Source organism: Heloderma suspectum, chromosome 4, assembly GCF_057233095.1.
Source record: "Heloderma suspectum isolate Gila_16-S chromosome 4, 16-S_ref, whole genome shotgun sequence".
NCBI classification, from domain to species: Eukaryota; Metazoa; Chordata; class Lepidosauria; order Squamata; family Helodermatidae; genus Heloderma; species Heloderma suspectum.
This window is the reverse complement of record NC_139461.1, coordinates 57534041-57554707: the sequence shown is the minus strand read 5'-3', so window position 1 is coordinate 57554707 and position 20667 is coordinate 57534041. Positions and strand designations below refer to the sequence as shown.

Below are 20667 nucleotides of genomic sequence, written 5' to 3'. Positions count from 1 at the left end.
TCAGTGTTGCTGGTACCCTAATTGATAGCCGTTGTCACCCGGAACACACTAAAAACTTGTCAGGCCATCAGCTGCTGTTACAGAACTAGTGTGAAAGTACAGGAGGAAAGGCATTTTTAGTTTATCTTGAAGGCTGAGGGTGTCAGCCAAACTTTAAATTAGGGGTCCCCAATGTGGCACCTCTAGGTGCCCACAGAGCTTACCCCTCTCCTTCAAAAAAGGAGTTTTAAGAAAAGCCTTGGAAAATGTTAGGGCAGTCTTCTTTCTCTCCCTTTCCAACCTCTAGCCTTATTTCTTTATATCCCACCTTTTTTCCTCTCTAGCCTTGCTCTGGCTCTCCCCTCTCCCCTTGGCTTTGCTGTTTGCCCCTCCCTCTCAGCCTCTAGCCTTATTCTCTCCCTCGCCACCACTTTAGCTCACTATTGATTAGCCCAGCCCCCATGGAAATCATGTGACTAGTCAGATCCACTGTGGGATCCATTTTGTGATGGCACCCACAGCTCTTTCTCCAATTCCCAAATGTGCCCACAGGTTCAAAACAGTTGCAGATCCCTGCTTTCAAGTATGTTTTCATGAACACTATAAACAGCTATAGCAACAATTGTTGTTTCTGTAGCTATTGATGCCAACTTTAGTATGACATTTAGGAGATATCCCCATTAATTGTAGCCTAAAAAAAAATATTTGAACAGAGTCAGAGACACTAATGGTTGAACATGAGGCATTAGGATGCTAGCAAAGGAAAAAACAGAAGGTGAATGTTTATTCAGCCATAGTTCCAAACAACCAGTTTCTCACCTTGCTTCCTCATCTTTTGCCTATCAGCTTTGTAGATTCAGCCCCCAAGTTATGTGCTGGATACTTATCAGCTTCCTCCAATGTACCATAATGGCTAGTGAGTTATGTCTGAATATCCAAGTTCAAATCCCTTCTAAGCTACGATGTTTGCAGGATGGCACATCACTATAGTTCAGCCTAACTTACCACACAGGATTGTTGTACTAATTGCAAGCTGTTATCAGTTTAACACCTACTACTGCAGAGAGATTTCTGCTCCAAGTGTGCAATGTGCAAGAGCCTAGTCATATAGTACGGTCACATCAAAAGTAGCCATGCGTAGCCAAGCTCTGCCTGGAGGCTATCATAGGCAAAGACACAAGGAAGCAGGAACCACCAGCCTCCTTCCTCCTCTGTTCATTTCTGCTTAGCAGCTAATTTTTTGGTTCCTCCCCCTGCCAGAAAGAAACAGCAATCAAGCAGGGAGCTAAACAAAGAAGGCTGGCCAGAGTCTCCCGTTTCTTGTGTGTTTCCTGACAAGAGCTTTTCCTGGGGAATCTTCAACATTCTCAACCATCTGAGGTAGATGACATGTTTCTCCTTTTCACTTGGTGAATATAGTATGCAACCAAGTGCTAAAGCCCCTCAAATTCTGAAACATGTCCTTTTGGTCCATTACATCCCAAATATATGTCATTGTTCATTTGCACACAAATATTTGCAGAACTCGCAATACAAAGTGACAGAGAAAGAGAAGGAACATCCCTGAGGGGAGGCTCAAATCTGTGTTTTGGCACTTTTTTGAAGACTGCAATCTTCAGGCTCTCTTTATATTGCTTGCTTTAGTTTCCCTGAAGACAGGAGGCATTCTAGGACACTGCTAGAGTCCACAGCATTTCACCTGTCATTCAGAGAAAAGGAAGTGACAATGGTTGATGTTCCCCTGCCTTGGCAGATGAGCACCTGCCATCCGAACATGCAACAGGTTACTACAAGGTAAGACTTGCAACACCAAACTGATAGAATGCCAACTTCTCCTTTGACAAGTTTTCCCCCCAAAAGATGGGGGGGAAACTTGTCAAAGTTCTGCTGATCATGCTAAGGCAGGGATGGGGAAAGTGTGGCCTTCCAGATGTTGTTGGACTGGAACTCCCATAATCCCACACCATCGGCAAAGATGGCTAGGGCTGACAGGAGCTGCAGACCATCAAGATATGGAAGCCTACATGTCCCCTTCCTAAGTGCTAAGGTGTTCCACTTCTAGGCAAAACAGAAGGGGGAATGCTCTTAAACTACAAATTTAGATTTTAAAAGGTACAATAGTTATAACAACCACTTACTTCCAATACATCTTGAAAACTCCTTCCAGATGCATGATCTAACATGACCTTCATTTTGTTTTGTGGGACTAAAATAGGGTAAGGCATTACATCGTACTGGAAACCATTTTGCAGGCTAAAAACTTCAGGAACTTCACAAAGCTCCACTTAGATTTAAGCTTATAGGAAATACAAGTAAGCATTACGCCTGCCAGGTAAGAAAGCGTTCAAAGAACAGACTCCTAATCCCAAATGTGATAAAATATTGTCTCAAGAGCTTTATGTAAGAGCATGTGAACCACAAGGCAGGTAGACAGCATATTTGTGTGTTGGTTATTCTAAATGGTCATTCACATGTTATGCTCTTGTCTACATTCTTCTAGTCTGATGCAGTAAATTGTCTTCTGCCCACCCCTCACAACAAAGGAAGTACCAAAGCCAGATGTAACCTGGCATAAGAATCCTCATCGGCACATTGGATAAGATGTGGTGGCGGTAAACACACAGGAAGACCACTCTTTGCCCACCTCTGTCCAAAGTTGCCTTGAGCTTTTGATTGTCTCTCAAGAAGCTTTACCCTTTGACTCATCCAACTATTCTTTGGAGGATGTACTTTGGTATTTCATGAGCTGCTTCTAATTGCATGCTACCTTGGTAATGTCAGCAGATGGCAAATTCAGGAATCTAACCCAAGTCTACAAATAATGAATATTATTTTGGTGGTTTACAAATTGTTATGAACTGTAAAATCAAAATATACACCTATGTGTTAAGAGAATATCTAAAATAGGATAAGATTTTTTAAACTTTAATTTCCAAGTTCTCCTTTAAATAAGGAAATTCACAACATTTTTGGAATGGACTATATTCACCACTGTAAAGCTGGAAGAAATGGCAGATTGTATCACTGATTTTGGCAAGAGGATTTCAATTAATACTCAAAACATTTTCAAAAATATTCAAAAAAATGTGGGCCCCCTTTTCAGTTAAAACATTTTAAAAAGTTGCATAAAACATGGTAGCAATAATAAAAAAAAGCATTAGTTTTATTTTTTTGTTAACAGTAGGTACTCTGGTGCTAAAGGATTTTCCAAAGTAAAAAGCAGTTCTCTTTGGGGATATTAGTCAATTAACTTAATAAAGTTCTGTTTTAAGATTATTTTTCTTTCCTGCTGTGAGGTGAGTCTGCTCCATTTGAGGTTAATGTTCAATTTATTCCATTTTCTAAAAATAAGAAAACACATGTAGTTAACTCTCTTTCTTCTAGGTTAAAAACCTAGAACGCACAAGTTTAAAACCTTTTAACACACATTTCTTTAGGATTTGGTAGAAAGTCAAACTTTAAGAACGCAAGATCAGCCCTGCTAGATCAGACAAAAGGCCTAACTAGCCCAGCATCCTGTTTCACACAGCGGCTTTAGAAGAAACCCGGTATAATGATGTCCAAACAGAAAAAAACATCTATTATAACCATGTGCGCACATGTGTGTGTGTATCTATGTTTTGGATGGCGCCCGAAGTGGCTTATGACAAATGGTTACAACTGTGCCCTGAGCTGCCATTTCTAGCACGTTGCAGGAGAGGGAGCAGAACCGCCACCAGCTCTGCTGCGACGCCAGCTCCGTCAGGCTCCCCCTCCTTTCCATGAAGTGTCACTGTAACATATGCATGGTAATGGAAATGTTTTGTGTTTGAATTGCAGAATGCTGTCTGGGTAAGACAGAGTTAATGGAATGTCGGTGTGTGAAGGAAAGGTGGGTGGGGCTTGTGAGTGAGTGGAATTTAAGGGTTTTTTTAAAAAAGAGAGGCGTGACAGTTTAACAGCCAGACAGGGTTTGGGGATCCAGATAATGTACATCTAGTGAGATTGGTTTGGGTGATGGGTTTAGAAGGGGTGGCTGGGTAGGTTAGGAATAGGAATAAGATGATTAAATAATAACCTTTATACACTTTCTTGTGAATAATAAAATACTATTTGCTTTATTATTTATATAAGTGCCCGTGTCAGCTTGATTCGTTAACGCTTTTGTTGTTCAGTCGTGTCCGACTCTTCGTGACCCCATGGACCATAGCACGCCAGGCCTTCCTGTCCTGCGCTCTCTCCCGGAGTGTCAGTGTGCTCAAATTCATTTGTTAACGCTACCCAATTAGAAAAATCTATTTTCCTGTTGCTGACCCTTATTGGCAATTTCACACAGCGGCTTTAGAATAACCTTGGTATAGTTATGTCCAAACAGAAAAAAATTCTATTATAACCGTGTGCACGCATGTGTGTGTGTATCTATGTTTTGGATGGCGCCCGAAGTGGCTTATGACAAATGGTTACAACTGTGTCCTGAGCAGCCATGTCTAGCACGTTGCAGCAGAGAGAAGGAGCAGAACTGCCACCAGCTCTGCTGCGACGCCAGCTGTATCAGGCTCCCCCTCCTTTCCATCAAGTGTCATCTTGTAGCAGCCGTTTCCATCAGGCTCCAGTCAGGGGGGAAGAGAAGGAATGCAGGGCCACCATGAGCTCTGTTGAGAGACCAGCAGCATTTGGCTCCTCCTCGCTGCCTGGAACCTGGTTTCCATTGCAGCTGGTTGTTCTAAGAACTTTGTAACATTAAATACTAGTGCCTGAGTTTAGTCTCCCCCACCTCTTCCCTTCCAACCCCATTCCCTTTTGGGTCATTGTAAGCTTAAGAACAGGGACAGTCTTGTTCTTTACTGATACGCAAGTTGCTCTTGGAGCCCTTTGGGGGGTTTAAGAAGGGCAGGGCAAAAATTACACAAATTTTTATTTTTTTATTTTTTTGGGTATTTTTAGAATAAACAAAATACCAGGCTAGGTGAAAAACATCACAGAATGCTGTTGGAAAGAATTAATGTAGCACTGGTCACGGACTGGGAAGACCCAGAGGTCGACTCGCTGTCTCTCAGACTATCTTACCTCATATGTTTGTTGCAAGGATTGAAGTCCATGGCCATCTTTAGACTCCAGGCTTCCCATTTTGCTTAGCTGGGGAGGATTCATGCTCACAGGGGAATTTTGTAAATTACCCATTTTTACATCCGGTGAAGCCAATGATGACCCTAGAGAGACTCCATGCCCCTCGCTGAGAGCCTGAAGTGCATTGAGGGAACTGTTGGTATAACTATGGCTATTTCCTGTGCTGCTGCAAACTCCAACAGGTGAATGCAAGCTTCCTGCAGGGGAAAACTGACTGGGTGGGATCCGAGGGCTTCCTGCCACTCCAGGACTCACACGATGCCTTGGGGAGAGCATAGAGTTTGGCTGACCTGGTGTCATGCCAGGGCTGTTTTGAGAGGGACTATTCATTTTTAGTGCATAGTTACTACCCTGAGGAGTGGATGCTTGTATACTTGACACATGGTTCATCCCGCCAGAACCACCAAACCTGCTCGCTGGCATGCCCATTTGTTCCTTCGGGCCATTTATGGCAAAATTCATATTGCTACTGATGGTCATATCCTGACCTGGATTCCCACCGCACATGGCCTGATGGGCAGGGCTGCTGGAGCTAATTGGGTTCAATGGCTTTCCCATTGCTTGTCCAGTTAAATCCTGGTTCATTCCACAGACATTCTGTTCCCTGCAATATGAAAAACATAATTTACACATATGCTCAATGAAAAAAGGAGATATAACAAAATGTAATTTACACAATCCTGGTACACAAAGTAAGGATCGTATTTGTTTTATCCTGACTATTCCTAAGCCTTGGATGTGTAATAATATTTATATTGGTCAGAAAGAAAAAAACAAATGAAAGGGGAGGAAAAAAACACAATTACTTTTTAGACAAAAATCACTGCTATCGCCATTTTACAGATGGGAACAAAGACCGTTTACTGGAAGCTACTGGTATCTGTTGCTGAGCTTCACCACATGGAGGAGCTGGAATTTAGGGCCCTGATGTCATGGCCTGTACCTATGCTGGGAGCAAGTACTCAGTAGCCATACACTTGCACCATGCTGACCTAGCAAGCTCCATGCCTCCTCAAAACACCCTCCAGTTAGGAGTGCTGGGTTCCCTTCTCCATGCAGCAGTACTCAGCAGTAGCCTCAGCAAGCTATTTCACGAGCCACCACACCACTGTGACAAAGACACTGAGTTTTACAAGGATCCCCAATGAATCTCCAGCTCAAAATGGAACCCATGACTCCTGTGTTCATATAAATACTGCATGTGTACCTTAACAGCTACTTTAATATTGCATACGTAAGACAGAACATTCCAGGTAGATATCTACAATATAGATGTACAATATATTTCCCATACAATAACAATGTATTACAAGTTTCTTTCAACAGCAGAAGAAATGTTTACCATTTTAAGTGAGAGAGAGAATCAGACAAATCCACATTCCTGCTTGAAAAAAATGATTAGATGTTTGCTGGCATTTTGACTGCATATTAACACATCTTTTACAGCTCTGAAAACTGCTCTAGCATTTGACAACAAGGCTTACAGTGAAAAGCAAAGTTTTTAAAGTCACCTCGAAGAACAGCCAAAAAATAATAATTACAACACTGTTCTAAGTATGGGAGCCAGCCCCCTCCCCTCTCCCACTGCAAACAAGTTCAGAAAGAGATCAGCCTAGTTAGAGACGCATCGTGTGTGTACACAAGCTGAAGCATGTATATTAGAGGCAGGGATGGGGAAAAGGAAGAGTCGAGATGGAGGGTTTTCTTTGTGACCAGTATGCCCGACCACATTTTATCCTTTGTGGATAATCCCACAAGTAACAGCATGACCTTCCATATGTATGCAACAGATGACTGGAGGAGAGGAGGAGAAAGACTAACAATTCTACAGAGAGACAGCTGTATTGCTACCCCTCTCCCTCCCTCAGACTTTTTTTTTCTTTTAAACAAGAGCTGTTTAATGTGTGCAGCAGAGTTAACAGAGGTTGCACAAAGCTTCCAAAGACACTGTAGCGTGGGGAATGCAGGCTATTCCAGGGACTACTGAACATGGGGAGGTAAATATACAGCAATCATTAGCAAGGCATCTGGGAAAGACCCCTATAGCCCATTTCCTACTGCAAGGAACCACTGGACAAGCTTATGCTTCCCACTGCCCAGAGCTTTTGGATTCTGTGTGACTGGACACTGTGATCTCTTCTCTGTGGATCAGCATAGCCAGCTTATAAAGAAGAGAATGCATCACCCCATGTCTTCTACCACTTGAGCCTTTCAGTTGGTCTGAGAGACTGAGCAGATCATGCAGGAGAGCTTATTGTGGGAATCTGGGGAAAGAAGCTTTGCCCTAAGACTCACTGGACTTACTGTCCAAAATCTCAGGGCAAGTTGCTTTCCCACCCTTTCCTGGGTTGAGTGCCTTTTCAAAAGAGCTTTCCTGCACAGCCTTTCTCATCACCACGTATAGCACAAGCGGTAGTTAATAGCAGTTTGTAAAACGTGGGAACTACATTTTACACAGTAGCACTAACTGGGGAAGAATCTCATTTTTCAGGAACAAGATATTGCTTTTTGATGGGGGGAAAATAGTATCTTCACAACAAAAGCTGAGGGAAGACGTGTGCAAGAAATCTCTTTGAAGGGTATCCAAATTTAGTTCTCTTTGCAGATTTTCTTTGGCACACAAGGTTTCTGTTCTATTGTAAAGTTAACACTTAAAAACATCTGTAGTCAGTTCCTTTCTTGAGCCTTAAATATGGGGACTACCAGTGGTTTTCCCTCTCCCCCAAAGTTTCTGAAGAAATTAAAAGTTTTCAAAATTGAATACTGAAGGAAAAGCACTTTATGAACTACATTTAATAGCATTTTTGGCACTCGTTTAGACATTCCTTTGCACGGTAGGTTCTGCAGCTGAAACACTTAAACTTTGCCCTGTTAGTGGCATGAAAACTAGAAGAAAAACTGAGGTGAAAGAGAAACTATCCAGTCAGTTCTTGTTAGCAAGATATGAGTGAGGTGAATGGGGAAATTATGTAAAACACAAACACACACACAGACTCATGTTAATGTCCTGTTTCTCAGACTGTGTTGTAGCTGGTTAAAACTCAATTTTCTTGATTTTTTCTATAACTTGTATAACTTGGCATTTCTTGTATAAATTGCTTTCTCAGCAGCCACCCATGAAATAGCAAAAAGGCCTTCTAATTCCAACAAAAACAGTTTCAAGTTGCCAAACAACAGCTTTTAGTTTGATGGGTGTAGTCAAAGGAAGTAACTGCTGCAGAACTGTTTTAGTTCTAACTCTTTTTTGCAGTAGTCAGAAGGTAATGAATAAGCATTTTAAAAATAAAAAATACAGCCGTGAATCTTGCGTATAAGCCTATGGACACTTAGACGCAAGATTCATGACTCTATTTGTGTCTAAGTCTATGGGCACATCCTCCTGATTGCCCCCCCTTTTTTCTTAAAGACATGGCAAGTGGCAGGGACAGGGAGAAAGCGAATGGCTCTGGCTGGCAGGAGGGAAGGTAAGCGGCCCCTAAGCCAGTCCCCCACCCCCGGGAATCCGAGTGGAGTGGAGCCGCTCTGGAGGATTCCGAGGGGGAGGAATGGATCGCCTCCCCGCCCACAGATTCCTCACCGGAACAGATGGTGGGGAATCCGTACACCCTTAATTACAGGCCAGTTAGCTTAACGTCTATTCTGGTAAATTGGTTGAAGGCTATTAAAGATAAAATTAGTAAGCATATAGAAAGACAAGATCTGCTGAAAAAGAATCAACAAGGCTTCTGCAAAGGGAAGTCCTTCCTCACTAAACTTTAGCGCTCTTTGAGAGTATCAATAAACATGTAGACAGGGGTTATCCGGTAGACATTGTTTACTTGGGCTTCCAAAAGGCTTTTGACAAAGTCCTTCACCCAAGAATCCTGAGCAAATTTAGCAGTCCTGGAATAAGAGGACAAGTCCTCTTATGGATCAGTGACAGGCTAACAGAAACCAGAGAGCAGGAATAAATGGTAAATTCTCCCAATGGAGGGAAGTAAATAGTGGGGTCCCACAGGGATCTTTGTTAGGACCAATGCTTTTCAGCCTGTTAATAAATGATCTGGAATTAGGAGTGAGCAGTGAAGTGGCCGAGTTTGCTGATGACACCAAATTATTTGGGGTGGTTAAAACAAACCAGGATTGTGAGGAGCTCCAAAAGGATCTCTCCAAACTGGGAGAATGGGCATCCGAAGGCAAATGCAGTTCAATGTAAGCAAGTGTAAAGTGATGCACGCTGGGGCAAAAAAAAATCCCCAATAGTTAAATTATGGAATTCACTACCACAGGATGTATTGATGGCCACCAATTTGGATGGCTTTAAAGGGGGGTTGGACAAATTCCTGTAGGAAAAGGCTACCAATGGCTACTAGTCTTAAGGGCTATGCACTACCTCTAGTACCAGAGACAGTGAGCCTATCTACACCAGTTGCTGGGGATCATAGGTGGGAGGGTGCTGTTGCGCTCATGTCCTGCTTGTGGGTTCCTGGTCAACAGATGGTTGGCCACTGGGTGAACAGAATGCTGGACTAGATGGACCCTTGGTTTGATCCAGCATGGCTCTTCTTATGTTCTTAATTTAAAACACAAATATAAAATTGCTTTTAATGATACAATACAAACTTTTTTGTTTTAACTGAAGGGGTATGGCAGATTCTGGAGAAATCAGTCATTTCAATCTATCCATATGCTGTGTGTCATTTTTCCCACATACTGATTCTCTCTTTTGGAAGAGTGAAGGCATTCTAACTATTTAAGAGGCAGTGATCTAGAACTACAGTGAAGATGTACTATTTTGAAACAAAGCTGGTATTGTCAGATCAGTTCTCTTAACTGCTTATAAAGTATCATGCAAAATGATATTGTTAGTGTATCCAAAAGAACTGTTCCAGATTTCCACAGTGCAGACCCTTCTATAACATTCCTCAAAGTTATAGGAATGACTGAGTGTGTGTTAAAGATGCAACTGTTATGGAAATAATTTCTGACATGGGATGAGACTCATAATATACTAGGGTGCAATCTTATACAGGTTTAGACAGAAGAAAGGCCTATAATTCCCAGCACTGGTAGTTGTAGGCCTTTTTTCTGTCTAAACGTGGATAAGATTGTGCCATAAAGGTGTTACATCAAGTATTACTGTTATCTTATGCAGAGTACATTATAATAAAACACATATGGCCAGGATAGATGTAAATCTCAAAGTGGAAAAAAACCCAACAGCTTTTATACACCAAACTGTATCTTCAACTGCAGTCCCAATTTAGTTGCGTTAGAATTTCATTCAAATAATTAAGATTCACTTCCAAATAAGTGAGGACTGAAAGATATGTGTTTCTTTAGAAAACAGAAACAGTTAAAATAAAACCTATAGTTTATTTTATTGTCACACTAAAGCCAACACAGCTAAAAAGGGCTATCAGCTTACAACAATACAAGGTAGCGTAGATGGTCTACTCTTGCTGCAGCTGCTCATAGAAAGTGGAGTTGAAGATTTTCAAGATAACAAATTCTTATAAATTACCTGTGAAGCATATGCAAGGATATTACAAGCTGAGGTTCACTAGTAGTCTGAGAATGGATGAACTTGCTCTTCGTTTGGGCAGCAACTATAGTGCCATCAGACAAAGAAAATCGATAGACCGGACTGAATGCTAGTCCCTGCCTCAGCACTGTAAGCAAGCAGAAAGAAGAAAAAAGTAGTAAGAAACCCACACTGCTGGAGGGCTGTCCACATAAGAACGTGGACTCTGTCCATTAACACTGCCTTCCTATGAAAGCAAGAAGAATCTGCAATTCCTTTTGCAAAATCAGCGAGGCTGTGTTAAAGGAGAAGCTAATGTTTTGCAGATTAAGACCAAAGTGCAAGAGCAGTAAAGTATTAACAGAGGGAGAGTTAGAGATGGTGCCAACACGGGCAAAACTCGCCACTTACCTGTGGATTTTCTTTTGACAGTGTCTCTGGACAATCATCTGCAACAGGAATGATTTCCACCCACCCCAATCATAGGAGACAGAGATTCAGAATTAAAACTAATTAACCTGGGACAAAGCTAGTTATAGCTAGCTTCCTAATAGTCTCCCGATGATGACCACAAGGCATGGCAACCTATTCTGCTTCCAAAAACAAAACAAAACTAGTGAAGAACACCGAAAGAGAGAAAGAGGTTAACTAGGAGCAGACCTTATAGTGATATAATATACAGATTAGGAACTCCAGGGATGAGAAACTCTTCCTGAACATATGCCAACCTGAACCATGACACGACCAGGAAAAGGTAAATGCTTTGCCTAAATCTTAATCAGGCATTCCTGCAATTAGCTGGAGATAGTGGTCATATGAGCTGAAGGTGCTTACAATCAGATATATAGAACTGGGTACACCCTTTGCCCTAAGTATAGAATAGAGAAATCCAAGAACTGTGCTTATGTCCAAAAACTAATAGGTATTTTCAAAATTAAGCTGTATTTTGGCTTTTTGCACCTGCTATCTTCCTCTGCTAAGAGTAGAAATTCACTTTGGAATGACAGAGGTAATGTAGGTTATGGTAATGAGACCTATGCCAAGTTGCCCCCATTCAAATCTCACATTGACTATGAACTCATTGAGTTGTCTTTGTCAAGGCAATGGCCCTGTTCACACATAACTAGCTATGGGCCTGTTCGCATGTAATGACAAACTAATGAATCAGGTCATTGTCTTTGAACCTCACTGCCCTCCCCTCCCCACCCCACCCCTGTGGGAAGGCTATCTTACAATATGGTTACAGTAACTTCTGAGACAACATATGTGATTTAAGAATTTATGAACAACAGGGGGAAAAATCAGGGGTGGGCAACTTGTGGCCCTGCAGAAGTTTGGGCATACAACCCCCATCAGCCCTAGCAGGAACAGCCAATGATGAGGCATGATAGGAATTTTAGGCTAAAACATCTGGGGGGCCACAACATGCCCACCCCTGGTATAAATATTAAGACATTTCCCTCTGCTCAGCACTCCCCCTCACTCACTTGCACACAACATCCTTCCCAGCGTTACATTTAGACTGATGGTAGGTAGCCATGGTTCATTTCTAGCCCAGGATTTGAAACCAGTTTTTTAGCTGGTTACAAACCCTGTATTAGAGGTGAACCTTGGCTAGCATTAACCACGCTTAGTGTTGGTGCAAACATAACTTTTAGCAATGGTGAAGGGCAGCAGGGAAAGGCTGGGGAGAATCTGGATGTGATTGAAAAGGGGCACAGTCCTTATAGCATTTCTCCAGTCATGCTTAAGAGACAGGCAGTGTTCTCTGCATCAGCCTTAGGAGGCAAATCAGGTGAATCTGTTCAGATGTAATACCAAACTATGCTTTGGCTTTACATGCACAAACAGGCCTGGACCTTGGGCTTGCAAGCTCCCCGTCCTCCCTCTGGCGTTGCACTTTCTGAACTTACTTGCAGGCACTCAGCAAAGCACAGTTTGTGACTGTGTCCAAACTATGGTTTGCTGGCATGCCCAAACACCAGAATCAAACCTGGAGGAGCAGAAACCTGAATTTTGTTCATGCAGTGTCAAACCATGGCTAATATTACATCTGGATCAGCACAAACATACAAAATCAATGACACCACAACATCTACAGTTGGCTAGAAAGATCATAATAGTCGTTTGGGAAAATAACTGATCTGACTGAAGGGGCAGGAGGCAGCGCTCAGGAAGAAACTGACTTAACTGATATATCACTAACTGGAGAAATAATATATTATAGATACATGTTTTACATCATACGTTGTTTTTGCTGCTATTGTAAAATGGTACCATCTGGTCTCCTCATGAAGAAATGTTGCTTAGTGCTCAGCCCTTTTATTTTCATGATTTGCTTCCATTTATTACATAATTTTAAATAGCTCCACAGCAATTACATTTTCCCTCAAAATTCATTTACCTCTGCTAAATCAGAGTTTTCAAGATTTAAACACTAGGAGGCTAGCACCAAAAGCACTATCCAACTTTAAAGCCCCAATTAAAAACCATGTGCTTTTCCAGATTTGGAACTTCTGCAATGCCTTATCTTTAAATGGAAATCATCCGCTATTAAAACTGATGATTTCTATCTTCATTTTAATGCTTTCTTCACTGTGAAATCCGATGAGCGAGTTTCAGTCTTGATGTTCCTGAACTGGCTCAAAACATCTTCATGCTTTCTTATTGTATGGTTATCCTATCAAAGTATATTTTGCCTCACCCCTTCTCACCTGCTGAATTCTGAAGGCAATGCCAAAAAGTTTGTGTTTCAGGTACAGTTAAAAAAAGGTACGTTTTATAGATTTATCTTCAATAACATCCTTCGTTTCCTCTGGTGCACAAAAGCCCAATTTTTATTGCTAACCCAAGATATGTTTGCAGTGTTCCTGTATCAATCATGTAGTATATCAAGTGACATTCGGATGCTGACAATGCTAGACAAGCTTCCCCCCACCCCCTCCTCCAGACTTGCAACACTGGTATTGAATTTTTGAATGTTTTGAATTTTTGAATTTTTTCTCTCTTCCTGCCTTCGAGTTGTCTATCACGCTACTACACTTAAAATTATTATTACGGCAGGAAGAAAACAGGAAACACACGTTAAACACCCAGAAGGGTTTATGAAGAATAAGAATGCAAAGAAAAACAAAGTCTGTGTTAACTGTGGAATAATGTAAAGTAAAATTTCACACTGAAGGTATGTCATTGTTTCAGTCTAACCTTTGGGCAGAACTCGCTGCAGCAACAGTCCTTTTAGTACAGAGCAGGAAATTCCAACACTCCCTTGTCAACAGCACTGATGCTAAGATCACTAAAGCTAAGCCATTTTCACAACCAAGGGGGTTTCACTCCACAAGCACAGGCTTTGGGATTTTTAGTGTGCACTTTTTAAAGAAAATGCCACTGTGACAAATTATTTCTATTTAAAATGACAGCCTGCCCAGTTTTAAAACAAACAGATGTTTACAGTAATTTACACCAATAAAATAAAAGTAAAACAATAATAAATAAATATTAAACAATAAAAATAAAATAAGTATTTAGATTTAATCTGTGTAAGAATTTGTTCAGAATCTGGGGTTGTGTGGTGAAGCCCTGTTTATGTCTCAGAGCAGTCTGTTCTGCCTGAGATTTGGGTTGCAGGATCCATTTAAAACCAAGAAAAAAAAATACTTATGTTCCATTCCCAGGACTGTACTTGGCACTTCTTACATTTGGCACATTTAGAAGTCACATTTCAGAGGACATTTCAAAGTTCTTTTTTCTGGCAGTGACCCAAGGTTAGTTGCTTCCTACCCGTCATCGTCCGTACTCGTCCAAACATCCAAAGCTAGATGTCTAATAATTATACACACTTCAGCCCTCAGTTTAATGTAAACCTGATGAGCTGAGAGTTCACAGCAGTGGCGCTCACTGCAATTTCATTTGCATACCACATTAAACAGGAAGAGGCATAAATCTTCCTCATTTGGTACAGAGCTGTAACATATATGCTACATTAGCCTTCTGGAGGATGTAGTCTACTGTAGTAGAGAAGGTTCCAATAAGGCGGAAGAAGAAAAAGGTTTTCCCCAAGCCACAATTCAAAAACTCCACTGTACATGTGCACACCAGGACTTCCATCTGCAGCAGCACCTTGTGGTGTGTCAAACACAGCTTCTGAAATTCCTTTAAATTTGGGGAGTTGCTCCAGGGCACGAAGGTCACTCTAACTTCAGGAAAGAAAGAGCTCAGAAAGTGCACTACCCCATGCTTTCTGGCCTAAATGTTCAACTGACTCCCTAATCCTCCAAAAACAAAGGCTGCACTAACAGATGACAATACTCAACACATTCTTCCTGCAGTTTTACAGAAACAAGTAGGATTTTTTAAAGAATCAAAGCTCTAGCCTTTATTACATTTTACAATCAACATGACAGTTTGTTCTTTTAAAAATCTATATTAATTGTGCCTTATTTAGCAATATCATGTTTTATTCCTGAAAATATATTATATTAAAGTACAAATATCTCATACAATGACCCAAACAGTTCATCATGGAAACCCGCAAAAATTAAAATAGCCTGCCAGGGAAAAGGACAGACTTTACAGAGACCTTCAATTAAGGTAAACAAATAGGCTTGCACTTTTCCTGTCTCTCTGGGAAAACTGTTACAGGTCATTTCATTAGATGCTGCACAACAGACAAAGCACTTTCTTATTAAACATACTATATAGAACAGCTCTCTTGTCCATGCATGCTTAGACATGCATAAGATACCTGAACTTTGAGTAGCAAAGAAAAAGTAAGATTCCAATATCCTTCAGCTTGGCAAGTACACCACTTTGCAATTAACAGTTACTTGTTACTAGTTTATCCAGTATACGCGTGTCAACATGTGACTGATGGGCCTTCTGGTTGGAACCAATGTCGCCCTCGCAGCATCCCACGGACTCTCCATGGGACGCTATCTCAAAAGCTTTTTAAAAGGTTGAAAAACCTTTTCATCTCCCCCCTGGAATTAAAAGGGGGGGGCAAGGCAGCATCTGGATACCATCTTGGAGAAAAGTACTCCCCACGAGGCAGCGGGGGGGGGGGGGGGACTGGATTCCAAGATTATCTCCCCAGAGCTTAACCATCGCAAAAAGCTGTTCTGAAACTCCTATATAATAGGAGAAAACAGGGCTGACGTGTTCCATTGTAATATATGGATTAAGAAATATCAACAATACCTGATGGATGGTTTAAGAAATATCAACAATATTTGAGAACATCTGAGGACCTGCAAGATTTGTCTGAAGAGAACCATGGCTACAGTGAGGAGAAGAAAGGGGATTGCATCACCGCCCACTCTGCCCATACCTCCTTTGCCAAAAGCTCCGAAAACAGAAGATATGGGGGAATTATTTACTTTGATAAAAACTTCATCTTTGCAATTTACGGAGCAAGCCAAAAGGTTGGATTTAATCCAAAATTCCATCACCGCCCTGCAAGGAGCTGTGGACTTAATTAACGCTTCCTGGCAAAAAATGGAGATGAAGGTTAACAATCGGGTGGGAGGGAATGAAACTACAACACAAGATTTTTTCAAAAATGTCTCTGACAGAATTTCCCAACTGGAGGCCTTCACGTGCAGTTACAATGTACGTATTATTGGGATTAAAAATCTGCCTAGTGATGTAAATTTGCCTACTTTTGTGGACAAGCTTTTGCATGAGATACTCCCTGTGCCATCTGATTATTTGCTTGATATTGAGCATGCATTTTGTGTGCCAAATGCTAAAGGGACTGACTATATGATCATAGTCATATATGATTTTTCCTGCCTCCCAGCTGAGCAGTTTCCTGCCTCCCAGCTGTTTCCTGCCTCCCAGCTGAGCAGAGCAGAGCAGAGCAAGCTGCTCCAGCTGGTCCAGGGACTACAGAAGCAGGCAAGCTCCCAGAAAGCGAGTGAACAGAGCGAGCGGACAGGGGGAGCAAACAGGAGTTGGCCAGGGGAGTTCGGCAGGGGAGGTCAAGGGGGAGGCCCCTAACATTTTTTTAAATTATTTTAATTTTTTATTTTAACTAACTTTTTTCCATTTATTTGTCTTGTAACACACACTTTCACACCAGTGGGACTCTGCTTTTAACCTCTACTGAGTAGAGGAGCAGGCACAGGCTACTCTAGAACAATCACAAAGCTAGACACAAAAAGGGAAAAGAGGCTATGGAAGGACAAGACTCTCCAGTGGTGGTGACCTGCAAGGTGTGTGCAATGTTTGTTTTCTTGCCTGAGAACAACATGGCCTACACCTGCAACAAGTGCAAGTTGATCACGCTGCTGGAGGAAAAAGTAAGTGGACTGGAGCGGCGACTGTCGACCCTCCGGGGAATAAGAGAACACGAAGAGTTCTTGGACAGAATGGGGGAACTACAGCAGCAAAGGGCAGACCAGAAGCTTGAAGAGCAACAGCAAGATGAGGCAGTGGGAAATGCTGAGGTGAAGAAAAATGGAATAGAGGATACTCCTTGGAAAAGGGTGACAGTTAGGAGAAGAAGAACTAGATGCCACTCTGCACCAGTGGAAGCAGTGGAGCTGTGGAACCGATTCCAGGTACTTGCGGATGAGACTGGAGGACAGCCTGCAGAGGAAGAATCACAGGGGAACCTGCATGAGAGTGAGCAAGAGGCTAAAGGTCAGTCAAACAGAGGCGATGAAACCCAGGCCTACAAGAAGAAGAGAAGAGTGGTAGTAGTGGGAGACTCCTTGCTGCGTGGGATCAAGACCCAAGTATGTCGCGAAGACCCGTGGACTCGCCAGGTATGTTGTCTCCCGGGAGGACAGATTAGAGACGTGACTGAAAGGTTGCCTGCACTCATAAAGCCCACTGACAGGTATCCCTTTCTTCTCATCCATGTGGGAACAAATGATACCGCCAAGCGGAGCTACGAAGAGATCACGTCAGACTTTGAAGCTTTGGGAAGGAAACTCAAGAACTTTGGGGCCCAGATAGTTTTCTCATCCATCCTTCCAGTAGTTAGAAGAGGGATAGAAAGGGAACGAAAAATAGTCCGGGTGAATGACTGGCTACGAAGGTGGTGCCGACGAGAGAGATTTGGATTCTGGGACCACGGGCTATACTTCCTGGAAGATGGGCTGTTGGCTAGGGATGGGTTGCACCTCACAAAGGATGGGAAGAATGTGTTTGGCCACAGCATGAAGAACTTCATCAGGAGGGCTTTAAACTGAATCCTACGGGGAAGGGAGATATAATGTTGGGGGTAACAATGGACATAGGCGCATGCACTGCAATGGAGAGAACAGCTCTGATAGCGCCCAATAATAGTCTTCAGACACATGTAGGAAGAAAGCCAGACTATGAAGCACATGGTCTTCGATGTCTATATACTAATGCCCAGAGTATGGGAAACAAACAGAACGAACTTGAACTCTTAATACAAGAGGGAAATTATGACCTGATAGGTATAACTGAGACTTGGTGGGATGACTCTCATGACTGGAATACAGCAATTGAAGGGTATCACTTGTTCAAAAAGAACAGGAGGAACAGAAAGGGAGGTGGGGTTGCACTGTATGTGAAAAATACATATCTCTGCACAGAACTACAGGAGGAGGAACTTGGTAGCCCCATCGAGAGCATCTGGGTTGAAATAAATGGAGCAAAGAATAAAAGGAACCTGGTGGTCGGAGTCTACTACTGGCCACCCAATCAAGGAGAAGACAAGGATGAAACTTTTGAAAAGCAAATAGCCAATGTTTTAAGGAAGCATGATGTAGTAGTAATGGGGGACTTCAATTTCCCCGATATTTGTTGGGAGACAAATTCTGCAAAACATGGCCCCTCCAGGAAATTCCTGACTTGTGTGGCGGATAACTTCCTCCTACAGAAAGTAGAGGAAGGAACTAGAGGATCAGCTATCCTTGACTTGATCCTAACCAACAGAGATGACTTAGTGGATAAAGTAGCAGTTACAGGAACTCTGGGGGAAAGCGACCATGTTGTACTTGAGTTCTTGGTTCTAAGGGAAGCAAAAGCCGAGTGTAGTCAAATGCATACCCTGGATTTTAGGAAAGCTGATTTTCATATACTCAGAACAATGATCAGTAAGGTCCCATGGCAAGCGATGCTAGCGAGAAAAGGAGTCCAAGATGGGTGGGAGCTTTTAAAAAAGGAAATTCTCAAGGCACAATCACAAGCAATTCCAACAAGAAGAAAAGGTGGAAGACAACAGAAGAAGCCAATGTGGCTTCACAAAAAGCTTAGGGATGACCTGAAAACAAAAAACGACACATATAGGAAGTGGAAAGAAGGCCAAGTAACAAAGGAAGAGTACAGGCAGATAGCACAGAATTGCAGGGATGACGTCAGGAAGGCTAAAGCTGAGAATGAGCTGAGGTTAGCAAGGGATGTTAAAAACAACAGAAAGGCTTTCTTCAGCTACGTGCATAGTAAAAGGCAGAGGAAAGAAATGGTGGTTCAGCTATTAAATAAGGATGGCAAAACGATAACAGATGACAAAGAAAAGGCAGAGGTGCTCAATTCCTACTTTGGCTCAGTCTTCTCCCAAAAGAGGGTCTATGACCCCCCTGGCAAAGGCGAAGTCCAGGCTGAAGGGGCAGGATTGCAGCTTGAGATCGACAGGCATATGGTCAACGAACACCTCATTACTTTGAATGAGTTCACATCTCCAGGGCCAGATGAACTGCATCCTAGAGTCATAAAGGAACTGGCAGAAGAACTCTCAGAACCGCTGTCTATTCTCTTTGAGAAATCATGGAGGACGGGGGAAGTGCCAGATGACTGGAGGAGGGCTAACGTTGTCCCTATCTTCAAAAAGGGTAAAAAGGAGGAAGCTGGGAACTACAGACCAGTCAGTCTGACATGAATCCCTGGGAAAATTCTGGAGCAGATGATAAAGCAATCCATCTGGAAGCACCTTGACAACAATGCCGTGATTACTCGAAGCCAACATGGATTTGTCAAAAACAAGTCCTGCCAGACAAATCTGATCTCATTTTTTGATCAAGTAACCTCCCTTGTAGACCGTGGGAATGCTGTAGACATCATATACCTCGACTTCAGCAAAGCTTTCGACAAAGTGCCCCATGATATCCTGATGAGCAAACTAGCTCAAAGTGGGCTAGATGAAACAACGATCTGGTGGATCCACAGTTGGCTACAGAATCAGACTCAAAGAGTGCTTATCAATGGGACCTCCTCAAACTGGGGAGAGGTAACGAGTGGGGTACCGCAGGGCTCAGTCCTGGGCCCAGTGCTCTTCAACATTTTTATGAATGACTTGGAGGAGGAGGTGCAGGGAATGCTGATCAAATTTGCAGATGACACAAAATTGGGCGGGATAGCTAATACTTTGGAAGACAGAAACAAAATTCAAAGTGATCTGGATAGACTGGAGCGCTGGGCAGAAAACAACAGAATGACATTTAATAGGGATGAATGCCAAGTTCTGCACCTAGGAAAAAGAAACCAAATGCACAGTTACAAGATGGGGGATACGTGGCTCAACCACACTACAAGCGAGAAGGATCTTGGAATTGTTGTCGATCACAAGCTGAATATGAGCCAACAATGTGATGTGGCTGCAAAAAAGGCAAATGCTATTTTGGGCTGCATTCATAGAAGCATCGCTTCCAAATCCCGGGAAGTACTAGTTCCCCTCTACTCAGCACTGGTTAGGCCTCATCTGGAGTACTGTGTCCAGTTCTGGGCACCACACTTTAAGAAGGATGCAGACAAACTGGAGAGGGTTCAGAGGAGGGCAACAAAGATGATCAGGGGGCTGGAAACAAAGCCCTTTGAAGAGAGACTGAAAGAACTGGGCATGTTTAGCCTTGAGAAGAGAAGATTGAGGGGAGATATGATAGCACTCTTCAAGTACTTGAAAGGTTGTCACAGAGAAGAAGGCCAGGATCTCTTCTTGATCATCCCAGAGTGCAGGACACGGAATAATGGGCTCAAGTAACAGGAAGCCAGTTTCCGGCTGAACATCAGGAAAAACTTCCTGACTGTCAGAGCAATACGACAATGGAACCAATTACCTGGGGAGGTGGTGGGCTCTCCCACACTGGAGGCCTTCAAGACGAGGCTGG

At 42.5% G+C, this 20667-nt stretch overlaps 1 protein-coding gene across 4 annotated transcripts in view; it reads right to left on the bottom strand.

Annotated features, from left to right (window-relative positions):
* Nucleotides 1–747: 747 nt before the first annotated feature.
* Nucleotides 748–20667, bottom strand: part of LOC146346872 (nuclear receptor coactivator 2-like) — a 35059-nt gene continuing 15139 nt past the window's right edge. For 2 of the 4 annotated variants that reach the window (XM_084849335.1, XM_084849336.1), the window contains exons 4-6: nucleotides 10589–10736; nucleotides 5574–5689; nucleotides 748–3320 (exon numbers count right to left, since the gene is read on the bottom strand). In XM_084849335.1, coding sequence (XP_084705461.1) covers nucleotides 3304–3320; nucleotides 5574–5689; nucleotides 10589–10736 — 281 coding nt within the window. In that variant the 3' untranslated portion in view covers nucleotides 748–3303. Of the gene's footprint in view, nucleotides 3321–4890; nucleotides 5690–10588; nucleotides 10737–20667 lie in introns of those variants that run through there. The other 2 variants (XM_084849332.1, XM_084849333.1) reach the window with 1 other exon arrangement.